The 14,340-nt window shown below is 38.4% G+C and overlaps 2 protein-coding genes across 2 annotated transcripts; one reads left to right on the top strand and one right to left on the bottom strand.

Moving 5' to 3' along the window:
• Window positions 1-2,824: 2,824 nt before the first annotated feature.
• Window positions 2,825-5,340, top strand: LOC107805032 (subtilisin-like protease). Its single transcript, XM_016629003.2, has one exon. It carries the CDS (start codon window positions 2,932-2,934, stop codon window positions 5,176-5,178), a length of 2,247 nt encoding a protein of 748 aa, XP_016484489.1. The 5' UTR covers window positions 2,825-2,931; the 3' UTR covers window positions 5,179-5,340.
• A 1,205-nt stretch (window positions 5,341-6,545) lies between these two features.
• Window positions 6,546-8,977, bottom strand: LOC107805033 (subtilisin-like protease). Its single transcript, XM_075253270.1, has one exon. The coding sequence runs from the start codon at window positions 8,922-8,924 to the stop codon at window positions 6,690-6,692; it is 2,235 nt and encodes a 744-aa protein (XP_075109371.1). The 5' UTR covers window positions 8,925-8,977; the 3' UTR covers window positions 6,546-6,689.
• Window positions 8,978-14,340: the final 5,363 nt, after the last annotated feature.

The following is a 14,340-nucleotide window of genomic DNA, read 5'->3' as shown; positions in this document are numbered from 1 at the left end:
TATTAATTTAGCAAATAAACACGCACAGACAAATACAAATAATTATTCAAAATATCACAAAATTGCACACCAAAGAAAAATTATTTTATTTTTGAATTTTTTGGGAGTAATTCTCATATTGGGCAAAAATCACGTGCTTACAATATACATCTACTGGAGTTCAAACATTTTGCCCTGACCTTATTCCTCTCATTTGGCCTCAACTTTAACTGAACTCTTCTTTGTACATCATAGTCTTGTAAAGCAGATCTAAATTGTCTAACATTTTCAAGACCATTTCCAGTTGGAAAACAATTTTCTTATAGTTAGGGTCAAAGTAGACCTTTCTATTGTATCTTCTTGGAGGAAGGTTTTGTGCCTCGTCATCTTCATCTACATCATCATCATTAGTATCTTCACTACCTAGATCTGAACGGTCTAGGTACTGCTTATTCCCTCCCAATTTGCCAACATATTTAACAGTTTTGTCCTTGTAAATGTTTTCAAATCCAGGGTCAATGCCTATTGGGCCACTAGGTAGCTTCATCTAGTATCCCAACCAAAGAAAATTATTCCATTATGAAGAAAAGATAAAATAGAAGAATACTATTCCTACAATAAGAGAAATAACTTTTAAAACTAATTAAAACAAAGCTAATTAAAGTTGGTGTTCTCTGCACAAGAATGGTTCCCCTTTTCAATTGAAGTTTACGTCCGGTTTATAGAGACAAGCACAAGCAAAAATTCCCAAGGATGCCATCCTTGGCCTTAGATGTGGTCTGGGATGTCATCCTTCGTTTGAGTTGCTCAATTTTCTCCAATTGTTTCTCCCACGGATGTCATCCTTGACTTTCTTTCTTTGCGTTTGTATTCTTCTTTCTGATCTTTTTATTTTCCTGCAGTATTTATTTTATTTACACAAATACTGAATAAAAAGTAATATGTTTAGAAATAAAATATTATTTATTTAATATTATATATACTTAAAACATACACAATTTACACTTATCATATACCTAATAGGTTTTAGTTGGTTTTTGCAGATTGGATTGCCACGTTTGTGAAATTGTAATGCACGTGCTATGATTCAACTGTTGAACGTGTTTATTAGTTAACTTATTCTCGAGTTGAAGTGTTCATATAAGAATTTTGAAACTTTATCTACCGGCATGACAATCGGGTGCAAGTTCAACTGGCCAGGAGGCCTTTTTGCCCTTTTTTTTTTTTTTTTTTTTTTGCATTTTCCTCATATTAAAAAAATTGTACAAATTATATTCAGACTACAACAACTAATACAAACCTATGAGGTAAAAAGAGGAAGAAAAAAAATACCTCCAGAAATTAGATGGAAAAATGTTAAAATCCAACAAAGGAGGAGTCAGAAACACATAAAAGGAGAAAGATCTAATTTTGGGTTTGTACTATTCAAAATTGCTCAATTTTACTCTTGGTTAGACTTTTAGTCCATTTATTCCCTTGTAATTAGCAAATCGATTTATATTTGCCCTTGCCATTAACGAGCTCCAACGTGAAATGGTCAGACTCCATCCGTCAAAAAATTTCAAGATAAAGGTCTAAATATACCTTTGAACTTTTATCTATTGTTTAAAATTACCCTAAGTTTGAAGTTCCATTATGGGTCAAGGGTGTGAGACTTAATGCTAATGGCGAGGTTAAAATTAGACCAAAAATTTAATAGAAGGCAAAATTAATAATTGTTTCAGGCAGTATATATGACAAATGTGACCAAGTTCCCAACATAAAATATCAAGAAAACCAATCTTAATTTGTGGCCTAAATTAAGTAATATGATTTTAAACCTATCTATGTTCTTGAAAGAAGTAATTATTCATTAGATGTAAACTTTAACATGTTGCCAAATTGAATATTATAAATAGCTGAATATTTTATAGAGGACATAGGGTATATCAAAAATGCCAGATACTAAATCCAACATCAAACAAAAATTAAAGCAACATCCACATGGTATATGTAATATGTGTAAAAGAAGTTAAAGTTCCCATCTTTAGATCCTTATAATATGCACATAATAATAAAGAAAAAGAAAAGCATGGCTGCGATTGGTCTGGCACTTAAGTTTCTTTTCATAAAAAAATCTGCATTTTATTCATAATTAGAATTCTTAGAAGCCAATTGGGAAAATTAAGTTTCCATGCAAGAAACCTGGCACTTAATTTATTGTTACCTTTTTATCATGACATGGATAACTTTAATAATGTGCTACAACTTTTATCCAAAAATAAAAGATCTTAAAAGATAAGCCAAGTGCATTTAGGGGTCATTTTCTTTAAAAAGATATATATAATAATAACAATAATAATAACAACGAACGAAAGATTATCATGAGTTTATATCATGTTTGGTTAGTCGTATAAGAAAAAATAATTGTCGCATAACTCAATATAATATTTTGTGGCCTCATTAAACTTTGCGTTGCTAATATACACATAAGTTAAATGAAAATTTGTGTATTATTTTATGCACTACATTACAAAGAATGGAGATAGTGGGATGAAAGTGATCCCTCCATCTTTAATTCGATATTTTTGGTTTGAGCTGTGAGAATAGTGAATCTCATATACTAATGACTAAAACTAAAAAATAATTCCTACATTAAACTATTCCTAGTCTAGTCACTCATTCACATCACTATACTTTCTTTTCTACTCTTACTTAATTGTTCCCTTAACTTTAGTCTTTTTCTATCACATGATGCATCTCTTTTTTCCACACACAATAATACATCAATAAACATGAGGAGATCTATTGATTAAACAATTCAGGAGAATTTACTGCAATTGAACTATATATGTTAGTACCTCAAAGAATGAAAAGCATAAACTCTTCTTTAATTTCCTAAATACATCAGTAGTTCATGTATTACTTCAAAATATCAAGAACTTAGAGTTATTTTTTAGCTCATTTGCAGCCATGAAATTACTGAATATCATTATATTTTTCTGCATATTTGGCTGTATATTATGGCCTAGTATGCAGATCAACCTAGAGACTTACATAGTTCAAGTTGAATCTCCAGAAAACAAAATTTCTACTCAATCTTTATCACATGATCTTGAGAGTTGGTACCAATCTTTTTTGCCAAATACAATATCAAGTACAAGCTCAAATGAAGAATCGCGGTTAATATATTCATATCATAATGTGATGAAAGGTTTTGCAGCAAGATTATCAGCAGAGGAAGTGAAAGAAATGGAGAAGAAACCAGGCTTTGTATATGCATGGCCAGAGAGGATATTGTCTTTACACACTACACATACCCCGAGTTTTCTTGGATTGCAGCAGAACATGGGAATGTGGAAGGATTCAAACTATGGAAAAGGTGTGATTATTGGAGTTTTGGACAGTGGGATATTTCCTGATCATCCTTCGTTTAGCGACAAAGGAATGCCTCCTCCGCCTGTTAAATGGAAGGGAAAGTGTGAATCGAACTTCAGTACGAAATGCAACAACAAGCTCATTGGCGCGAGGACATTTCCTCAAGCCAATGGTTCGCCAATAGATGATGACGGACATGGTACACACACTGCAAGTACTGCTGCTGGAGGTTTTGTGGAAGGTGCTAATGTGTATGGAAATGCTAATGGCACTGCAGTTGGGATTGCCCCTCTTGCTCATCTTGCCATTTATAAGATTTGCGATTCTTTTGGTTGCTCTGACAGTGGTATTTTAGCGGCTATGGATGCAGCTATTGATGATGGAGTTGATATCTTATCCCTTTCCGTTGGTACAAGTACAAGTCCGTTCCATAATGATCCGATTGCACTTGGCGCGTATAGTGCAACACAAAGAGGTATTCTTGTTGTTTGCTCTGCAGGTAATAGTGGTCCATCCGAAAGCTCGGTTCTAAATGAAGCACCATGGATTCTCACAGTAGGAGCAAGTACTCTTGACAGGAAAATTAAGGCTACTGTTCAGCTCGGGAACAAGAAAGTATTTGAGGGCGAGTCGGCCTTTCATCCAAAGGCTTTTAGTACAAAATTCTTCCCTTTGTTTGATCCTGCACTAGATGGAAGTGAGTTTGACAGTTCTTATTGCGGAACAGGTACACTGACTAACCCTGCTATTAAAGGCAAAATAGTCTTGTGTATGGTAGGTGGTGGTTATTCCAGGATTGTAAAAGGACAAGCAGTTCAGGATGCTGGAGGTGTTGGCATGATTCTAATAAATAGCATAGATGATGGTTTTACGACATCAGCTGATGCTCATGTTCTTCCAGCTATGGATGTAACTTATGATGATGGAATGAAAATCACTGAGTATATGAACTCAACAAAAAAATCTATTGCGCGTATTACATTGCAAGGAACTATTATTGGAGACAAAAATGCTCCAATTGTTGCTGGTTTTTCTTCCAGAGGACCAAGCATAGCTACTCGCGGAATTTTAAAGCCTGATATTCTTGGTCCCGGAGTTAACATTCTTGCTGCTTGGCCTACTTCTGTTGAGAACAACACTAACACAAAATCTACCTTCAACATAATTTCCGGTACCTCTATGTCATGTCCTCACCTCAGTGGAGTTGCAGCATTGCTTAAAAGCGCACATCCCACTTGGTCTCCTGCAGCTATTAAATCAGCAATCATGACAACTGCTGATACAGTCAACCTCGCCAACAATCCTATCTTAGATGAAATGCTCCGTCCTGCTAGCATCTTTGCCATTGGTGCAGGACATGTCAATCCATCAAGAGCAAATGATCCAGGACTAGTTTATGATACCAAATTCAAGGACTACTTGCCTTATTTGTGTGGTTTGAATTACACAAATCGCGAAGTTGGAAACCTTCTACAACGTAAGGTGAATTGCTCGGAAGTGAAAACTATTCCTGAAGCACAACTGAATTATCCTTCATTTTCCATCACATTCGGAACACATTCTCAGACATATACAAGAACAGCGACTAACGTCGGGGAGGCTAAATTTTCTTACAATGTGGAGATAGTTTCACCACCAGGAGTTTCTGTGACTGTTAAGCCTTCTATTCTAAAGTTCTCGAAGTTAAACCAGAAAAGGTCATATCAAGTGACTTTTTCAAGAACAGCCAATAGTTCAACCAGTGGTGTAGTTCAAGGATTCTTGAAATGGACTAGTAATAGGCATTCCGTAAGAAATCCAATTGCAGTTGTCTTAGAAGAAACTGCAACATTGGATTTTTAGTCTCTTTTCCTTTTAATAATAAGTCTGCCTTACTGGTTTGTTTGACAATGTTGAATGAGTGCAGACACCCACATTCTATTATACTAGTGTTACTTTCTTTTCAGTAAGGGTAACCCGGTGCACTAAGCTCTCGTTGTGCGCGGGATCCGGGGAAAGGTCGGACTATAAGGATCTATTGTACGCAGTCTTACCCTGCATTTCTATAAGATGTTATTTCTACGGCTCGAAACTCGTGACCTCCTGTTACTCCGAGGCTCCCCTTCTATTACTTCCTTTTCGCTGTGGGCTAATATTTCTACTTCATTCTTTTACTTTATTTCTGTAATGGTTTTCTACATCTTTTCAGTTTATGTGAAGTTCACAACATCAGTTCTATTTTCTTAATCGTCAGTAATATTTTTTATACTTCGACTTATTTTAGTTACTTCGTTGTATATTGAATTGATTGCTTATATCCTTCATCTTTAGCTGCATCCAAATTTATATTGATTCTAATTTACTTGTATGTTCTAGTTTATGAAACATTCTTTTAATTTTGATATATATTTCAAAAGGTTTGATATCATTTACTTGAAAAGTAAATTATTTGTGCTTGTAATATGGCTCAAGTATGGATACACTTTCTGCATTTTTAATCAGGCACTTAGATTCTGGATTAAAGGCCTATATAAATTTACAGCTGCACGCCATGTCTTCTAAAATCACACACTCAAATTTACAGCTGCACGCTATCCTTGATTGTCATGCTAAGACCGTGATGTTGGCGATACCGGGGGTGCCTAGGTTAAAGTGGAGAGGCTCCCTGGATTATGTTCCTAGTTGGGTAATTTCACATCTGAAGGCTCAACGGATATTTGAGAAGGGATGTTTGACATATTTGGCCTTCGTGAGGGATGTTAGTGTTGATGCTCTTACCGTTGAGTCAATTACGGTAGTGAGGGACTTCCCATATGTATGTCCAGCAGACTTGCCGGGCATGCCACCCGACAGGGACATCGATTTTGATATTCACTTGGTGTCAGGCCCTTAGCCCATCTCTATTGCACTGTATCATATGGCACCAGTGGAGTTGAAGGAATTAAAGGAACAACTTCAAGAGTTGCTTGATAAGGGTTTCATCAGACCGAGTGTCTCGCCTAGGGGTGCTCCAGTTCAATTTGTGAAGAAGAAAGACGGTATTATGCAAATGTGTATTGATTACAGGCAGCTGAACAAAGTTACAGTCAAGAACAAGTACCCTCTATCATGCATTGATGACTTATTAATTTCTATTATATATGGAATGTGTATGATTACATCAGTAAGAGTTTAAGTTATAAGAGGGATGTATTCATGATACAGTAACTTTTATAGACTGAAGCAAAAGATGATTGAAAAGCAAAATGTATTTAAAAATGACCCTTTGAATTAGACTAATCATAGAATCTAATAACATATTATCACATGCTTATTGTAAAAGGATGAAATTATTAGAAAGAGAAAGCAAATAGACATCCAAACTTGCAGTTTTACTAGACTAGCACAACTGCAATTGGACTTCGTACAGAGTGCCTATTACTAGTCCATTTCAAGAATCCTTCAACTACATCACTGTTTGAGCTATTGGCTGTTTTGGAAAAGGTCACTTGGTATGTCAACTTCTGGTTCAACTCGGAGAATGTTAGAGTAGAGGGCTTAACCATCACGGAAACTCCTCGTGGTGAAACTATCTCTACATTGTAAGATGATTTAGCATCGCCAACATTGGTTACTGTTCTAGTATATGTGTGAGTATTTGTTCCCAGTGTGATGGAAAATGACGGATAATTTAGTTGTGCTTCAGGAATACTTTTCACTTCCGAGCAATTGATCTTGCGTTGTAGAAGGTTTCCTACCTGTCGATTTGTGTAATTCAAACCACACAAATAAGGTAAGTAGTCGTCGAATGGGGTGTCATAAATTAGTCCCGGATCATTTGCTCTTGATGGATTGACATGTCCTGAACCAACGGCAAAGATATTAGCAGGAAGGAGCCTTTCGTCTAAGATGGGATTGTTGGCGAGGTTTACTGTATCAGCAGTTGTCATGATTGCTGATTTAATAGCTGCAGGAGACCAAGTAGGGTGTGCGCTTTTTAGCAATGCTGCAACTCCACTGAGGTGAGGACAAGACATGGAAGTGCCTGAAATAATATTGAAGGTAGATTTTAAGTTTGTGTTGTTCTCTACAGAAGCAGGCCATGCAGCAAGAATGTTAACACCAGGACCAATAATGTCAGGCTTCAAGATTCCAGGACTAGCCATGCTTGGTCCTCGAGAAGAAAATGAAGCAACCATTGGTGCATTTCTATCTCCGATTATCGTTCCTTGAAACGTAATTCTAGCTACTGGTTTCTCTGTTGAATTCATATAGTCAAGAATTTTCATTCCATCAGCATAAGTAACATCCAGGGCAGGAAGGACATGAGCATCGGCTAACGTAGTAACACCATATTCTAGCCCATTGTAGATGATCATGCCAACACCTCCAGCATCCTTTACTGCTTGTCCTTTTCCAATCCTTGTATAACCACCACCTGCCATACACAAAACTATTTTGCCTCTAATAGCAGGGTCAGTCAGTGTACCTGTTCCGCAATAAGGGCTGTCAAAATCACTTGCATTCTTTGCAGGATCAAATAGAGGGAAAAATGTTACATTGGGAGACTTTGGATGAAAAGTTGATTCGCCCTCGAATTCCTTTTTGTTTCCAAGCTTAACAGTAGCCTTAATTTTCCTGTCGAGAGTGCTTGCACCTACTGTCAGAATCCATGGGGCTTCATTTGAAGTAGAGCTATTGTATGGACCTTCATTGCCGGCTGAGCAACTTACAAGAATGCCTCTTTCTGTTGCACTATATGCACCGAGTGCAATGGGATCACTATGCAAGGGACTACTAAATCCACCAAGGGAAAGGGATAGGATATCGACACCATCATCAATAGCAGCATCCATGGCAGCCAAAATTTCACCGTCAGCGCAACCAGAAGAGTCACAAACCTTATAAATTGCCAAATGAGCAAGAGGGGCAACCCCAACTGCAGTACCTTTAGCATTCCCATATACATTGGCACCTTGCACAAAACCTCCAGCAGCAGTGCTGGCTGTGTGGGTGCCATGTCCATCATCATCTATTGGCGAGCGATCTTCTTGTATGTAGGACCTCGCACCAATGAGCTTGTTGTTACACTTTGTAGTGAAATTTGATTCACACTTGCCCTTCCACTTAGCAGGCGGAGGAAGCATCCCTTCGTCGCTAAATGAAGGATGGTCAGGCGAAATGCCAGTGTCCAAGACTCCAATGATCACACCATTTCCATAGTTTGAATCTTTCCATAAGCCCATATGCTGCTGCAATCCAAGAAAACTTGGAGTATGGGTAGTGTGTAAAGACATTATCCTCTCAGGCCATGCAGATACAAAGCCTGGTTTCTTCTCCATTTCTTTAACATGCTCTGCTGATAATCTTGCTGCAAAGCCTTTCATCACGTTGCGATATGAATACACTAAACGTGGTCCTTCTTCGTCATTTGAGCGTGTGATTGCTATCGTATTTGGCAAAAAAGATCGGTACCAGCTCTCAAGATCCTGATCTGATAAAGATTGAGTGGAAATTTGGCTTTCTTGTGATTCAACTTGAACTATATAAGTATCTAAAGGGCTCTGAATAGTTGGCCATGGAAAATAGCTAACCATGCAAAAAAGAAGAAAGATTTTCAAGAATTTCATGGCTGCAATGGGCTAAAAGAACTCTAATTTCTTGTTGTTCTGAAGTACAGTTGATACTTGAAATTCTTTAAATAACTAGTAGTATATATAGTGCTTTGGCCCTTTAATTTTGACTGATTCAACAGTCAACACTCTGGAAGATTTTTTCAATTATTAATTCACATAAAGCACCTCATGTTGATTATATCATTATTGTGTTGAAAAATGAATACCATTATGAGAAGAACAAACAAAGTTAATGGAAGACTCAAGTAAAGCAGGAAAAGAAAAAGACACTGATGTAAACAAGTATTGTTGAACTCTTTCCTATATAATTGATTATTCTTAATCACCATCTACAAACCTGTATTATGTTTGCAGCCAGCCAATTTTGATCTCTTCACAATATATGGAGCGACGTAGACAATAAAAATTTATATAGCCGATCACAACTTTCTTGGAATTAATGCATAATTGAGCATTAATCTTTATCTACTACTTCTAATGGTCCATTGGGATTAAAAGAAAAAAATAGATCACTCTACTTTTTCTTTTTCTAAATGAAAGTGGTTTACCTTTAAGCTTATCTTTTCTTTTTGGATAAAGTTGCGGTGGAGTAGCAAGTACTCTTTTATCCTTAATCAGAGGTTTCAGCTTCGAGTCTTGAGTATAGAATCGCCTTTGAGTATGGAGCGCCAGTGGCGGAGACAGAATTTGATGATGTCCATCTCATTGAAGAAGTATTAGGCATGTGCCTAATAAGAGTTTTCTTTGGTTTGGTAGCCAACCTTGTTGACTTGGTTTGGTTGGTAGCCAACCTTGTTGAATTTCTTTGGTTTGGTAGCCAACTTTGTTGAATTGTGAAAAATGTGTGTAAATTGTCAAATATTGTAGGCTTTAGAGGGTGAAGCTTTGGCTATAAAAGGAGAGCTTCAACTCTCATTTCTTCACACCAACAAAGAGAGAAAGAAAGAGTAAGGTTTCACAGACAAGGTATAAGAAAATAGTCTGTGAGGAAAATAGAGAGAGAGCGATATTGTAGTGAGGTGGGAATATCAAAAGAGGGTTATTTCTTTTGAGTGTTGTAGTGGTCTTTGGAGTATTTACCTCCGACCTACAAAGTGTAAAATTCCTTACTATAGTGATATCAGTTGCTCCTCTCGGGGTCGTGGTTTTTTTTCCCTTATTCAGAAGGGTTTTCCACGTAAAAATCTTGGTGTCATTGTTACTCTTTTATTCTTGTTAATTACCGTATCTCGGTGCTACATTATTATTCCGCTTTATTACCGTGAATATTATTTTGGTAAGGGGTTTATTCCCAACAACTGGTATCAGAGCACAGGTTCTGCTCGTTCACTGAAATAGTATTCACTGTCGGTAGTACTATACTTGGTGAAAAATAAAAATGTCCGGAGTAAAGTACGAGGTAGCAAAATTCAATGGAGATAACGGTTTCTCAACATGGCAAAGAAGGATGAGAGATCTGCTCATCCAACAAGGATTACACAAGGTTCTAGATGTTGATTCCAAAAAGCCTGATACCATGAAAGCTGAGGATTGGGCTGACTTGGATGAAAGAGCTGCTAGTGCAATCAGGTTGCACTTATCAGATGATGTGGTAAATAACATCATTGATGAAGACACTGCACGTGGAATTTGGACAAGGTTGGAAAGCCTATACATGTCCAAAACGCTGACAAATAAATTGTACCTGAAGAAGCAGTTATACGCCCTACACATGAGTGAAGGTACGAATTTTTTGTCACATTTAAATGTGTTTAACGGACTAATCACACAGCTTGCCAACCTCGGAGTGAAAATCGAGGAAGAAGATAAAGCCATCTTGCTATTGAACTCGTTGCCATCTTCGTACGATAACTTGGCAACAACCATCTTGCATGGTAAGACTACTATTGAGTTGAAAGATGTCACATCGGCTCTTCTACTCAATGAGAAGATGAGAAAGAAGCCTGAAAATCAAGGACAGGCTCTCATCACAGAAGGTAGAGGCAGGAGTTATCAAAGGAGTTCGAACAACTATGGTAGATCCGGAGCTCGTGGGAAGTCAAAGAACCGATCCAAATCAAGAGTCAGAAATTGCTACAACTGTAATCAACCAGGTCACTTCAAAAGAGATTGCCCAAATCCAAGGAAGGGCAAAGGTGAAACCAGTGGCCAGAAGAATGACGACAACACAGCCGCCATGGTGCAAAATAATGATAATGTTGTCCTCTTTATAAATGAGGAAGAGGAATGCATGCACCTGTCAGGTTCAGAGTCGGAATGGGTGGTTGACACAGCGGCATCTCACCATGCCACACCGGTAAGAGATCTTTTTTGCAGATATGTAGCAGGTGATTTCGGCACAGTGAAAATGGGTAACACAAGTTACTCAAAGATTGCGGGGATTGGTGACATTTGTATCAAGACAAATGTCGGATGCACATTGGTTCTAAAGGATGTGCGGCATGTACCTGATTTGCGGATGAACTTGATCTCTGGAATTGCTTTAGACCGAGATGGATACGAGAGTTATTTTGCAAATCAAAAGTGGAGACTCACTAAGGGATCATTGGTGATTGCAAAGGGAGTTGCTCGTGGCACGTTGTACAGGACAAATGCAGAAATATGCCAAGGTGAATTGAACGCGACACAGGATGAGATTTCTGTAGATTTATGGCACAAAAGAATGGGTCATATGAGCGAGAAAGGATTGCAGATTCTTGCCAAGAAATCACTCATTTCTTATGCCAAAGGTACAACTGTAAAACCTTGTGACTACTGTTTATTTGGTAAGCAGCATAGAGTCTCATTTCAGACATCGTCTGAAAGAAAATTGAATATACTTGATTTAGTATATTCTGATGTTTGCGGCCCAATGGAAATTGAATCAATGGGCGGTAACAAATATTTTGTTACTTTTATTGATGATGCTTCACGAAAATTATGGGTTTATATTTTAAAAACCAAAGATCAGGTGTTTCAAGTTTTCCAGAAGTTTCATGCTCTAGTAGAAAGGGAGACGGGTCGAAAGCTAAAGCGTCTCCGAAGTGACAATGGAGGTGAGTACACTTCAAGGGAATTTGAAGAGTATTGTTCAAGTCATGGGATCAGACATGAAAAGACAGTTCCTGGAACCCCACAGCACAATGGCGTAGCCGAGAGGATGAACCGCACCATTGTGGAGAAGGTGAGAAGCATGCTCAGAATGGCTAAACTGCCTAAGTCATTCTGGGGTGAAGCAGTTCAGACAGCCTGTTACCTGATCAATAGGAGTCCATCAGTTCCGTTGGCGTTTGAAATCCCAGAGAGAGTCTGGACCAACAAGGAGGTGTCCTACTCGCATCTGAAGGTGTTCGGTTGCAGAGCTTTTGCACATGTACCAAAAGAGCAGAGAACAAAGCTGGATGATAAATCTATTCTCTGCATATTTATCGGATATGGAGATGAAGAGTTCGGGTACAGACTGTGGGATCCTGTAAAGAAGAAGGTCATCAGAAGTAGAGATGTAGTCTTCCGAGAAAGTGAAGTTGGAACTGCTGCTGATATGTCAGAAAAGGCGAAGAATGGTATAATTCCTAACTTTGTTACTATTCCTTCTACTTCTAACAATCCCACAAGTGCAGAAAGTACGACCGACGAGGTTGCCGAGCAGGGGGAGCAACCTGGTGAGGTTATTGAGCAGGGGGAGCAACTTGATAAAGGTGTCGAGGAAGTGGAGCACCCCACTCAGGGAGAAGAACAACCTCAACCTCTGAGGAGATCAGAGAGGCCAAGGGTAGAGTCATGCAGGTATCCTTCCACAGAGTATGTCCTCATCAGTGATGAGGGGGAGCCAGAAAGTCTTAAGGAGGTGTTGTCCCATCCAGAAAAGAACCAGTGGATGAAAGCTATGCAAGAAGAGATGGAATCTCTACAGAAAAATGGCACATACAAGCTGGTTGAACTTCCAAAGGGTAAAAGATCACTCAAATGCAAATGGATCTTTAAACTCAAGAAAGATGGAAATGGCAAGCTGGTCAGATACAAAGCTCGATTGGTGGTTAAAGGCTTCGAACAAAAGAAAGGTATTGATTTTGACGAAATTTTCTCACCTGTTGTCAAAATGACTTCTATTCGAACAATTTTGAGCTTAGCAGCTAGCCTAGATCTTGAAGTGGAGCAGTTGGATGTGAAAACTGCATTTCTTCATGGAGATTTGGAAGAGGAGATTTATATGGAGCAGCCAGAAGGATTTGAAGTAGCTGGAAAGAAACACATGGTGTGCAAATTGAATAAGAGTCTTTATGGATTGAAGCAGGCACCAAGGCAGTGGTACATGAAGTTTGATTCATTCATGAAAAGTCAAACATACCTAAAGACCTATTCTGATCCATGTGTATACTTCAAAAGATTTTCTGAGAATAACTTTATTATATTGTTGTTGTATGTGGATGACATGTTAATTGTAGGAAAAGACAAGGGGTTGATAGCAAAGTTGAAAGGAGATCTGTCCAAGTCATTTGATATGAAGGACTTGGGCCCAGCACAACAAATTCTAGGGATGAAGATAGTTCGAGAGAGAACAAGTAGAAAGTTGTGGCTATCTCAGGAGAAGTACATTGAACGTGTACTAGAACGCTTCAACATGAAGAATGCTAAGCCAGTCAGCACACCTCTTGCTGGTCATCTAAAGTTGAGTAAGAAGATTTGTCCTACAACAGTGGAGGAGAAAGGGAACATGGCTAAAGTTCCTTATGCTTCAGCAGTCGGAAGCTTGATGTATGCAATGGTATGTACTAGACCTGATATTGCTCACGCAGTTGGTGTTGTCAGCAGGTTTCTTGAAAATCCTGGAAAGGAACATTGGGAAGCAGTCAAGTGGATACTCAGGTACCTGAGAGGTACCACGGGAGATTGTTTGTGCTTTGGAGGATCTGATCCAATCTTGAAGGGCTATACAGATGCTGATATGGCAGGTGACATTGACAACAGAAAATCTACTACTGGATATTTATTTACATTTTCAGGGGGAGCTATATCATGGCAGTCTAAGTTGCAGAAGTGCGTTGCACTTTCAACAACTGAAGCAGAGTACATTGCCGCTACAGAAACTGGCAAGGAGATGATATGGCTCAAGCGATTCCTTCAAGAGCTTGGATTGCATCAGAAGGAGTATGTCGTCTATTGTGACAGTCAAAGTGCAATAGACCTTAGCAAGAACTCTATGTACCATGCAAGGACCAAACACATTGATGTGAGATATCATTGGATTCGAGAAATGGTAGATGATGAATCTCTAAAAGTCTTGAAGATTTCTACAAGTGAGAATCCCGCAGATATGCTGACCAAGGTGGTACCAAGGAACAAGTTCGAGCTATGCAAAGAACTTGTCGGCATGCATTCAAACTAGAAGACAGTGCTACCTCCTCTGGATGAATGAGACTGGAGGGGAGAT

Source organism: Nicotiana tabacum, chromosome 5 (assembly GCF_000715075.1).
Source record: "Nicotiana tabacum cultivar K326 chromosome 5, ASM71507v2, whole genome shotgun sequence".
NCBI lineage: Eukaryota > Viridiplantae > Streptophyta > Magnoliopsida > Solanales > Solanaceae > Nicotiana > Nicotiana tabacum.
This window is presented reverse-complemented; position numbering and strand designations above follow the sequence as displayed.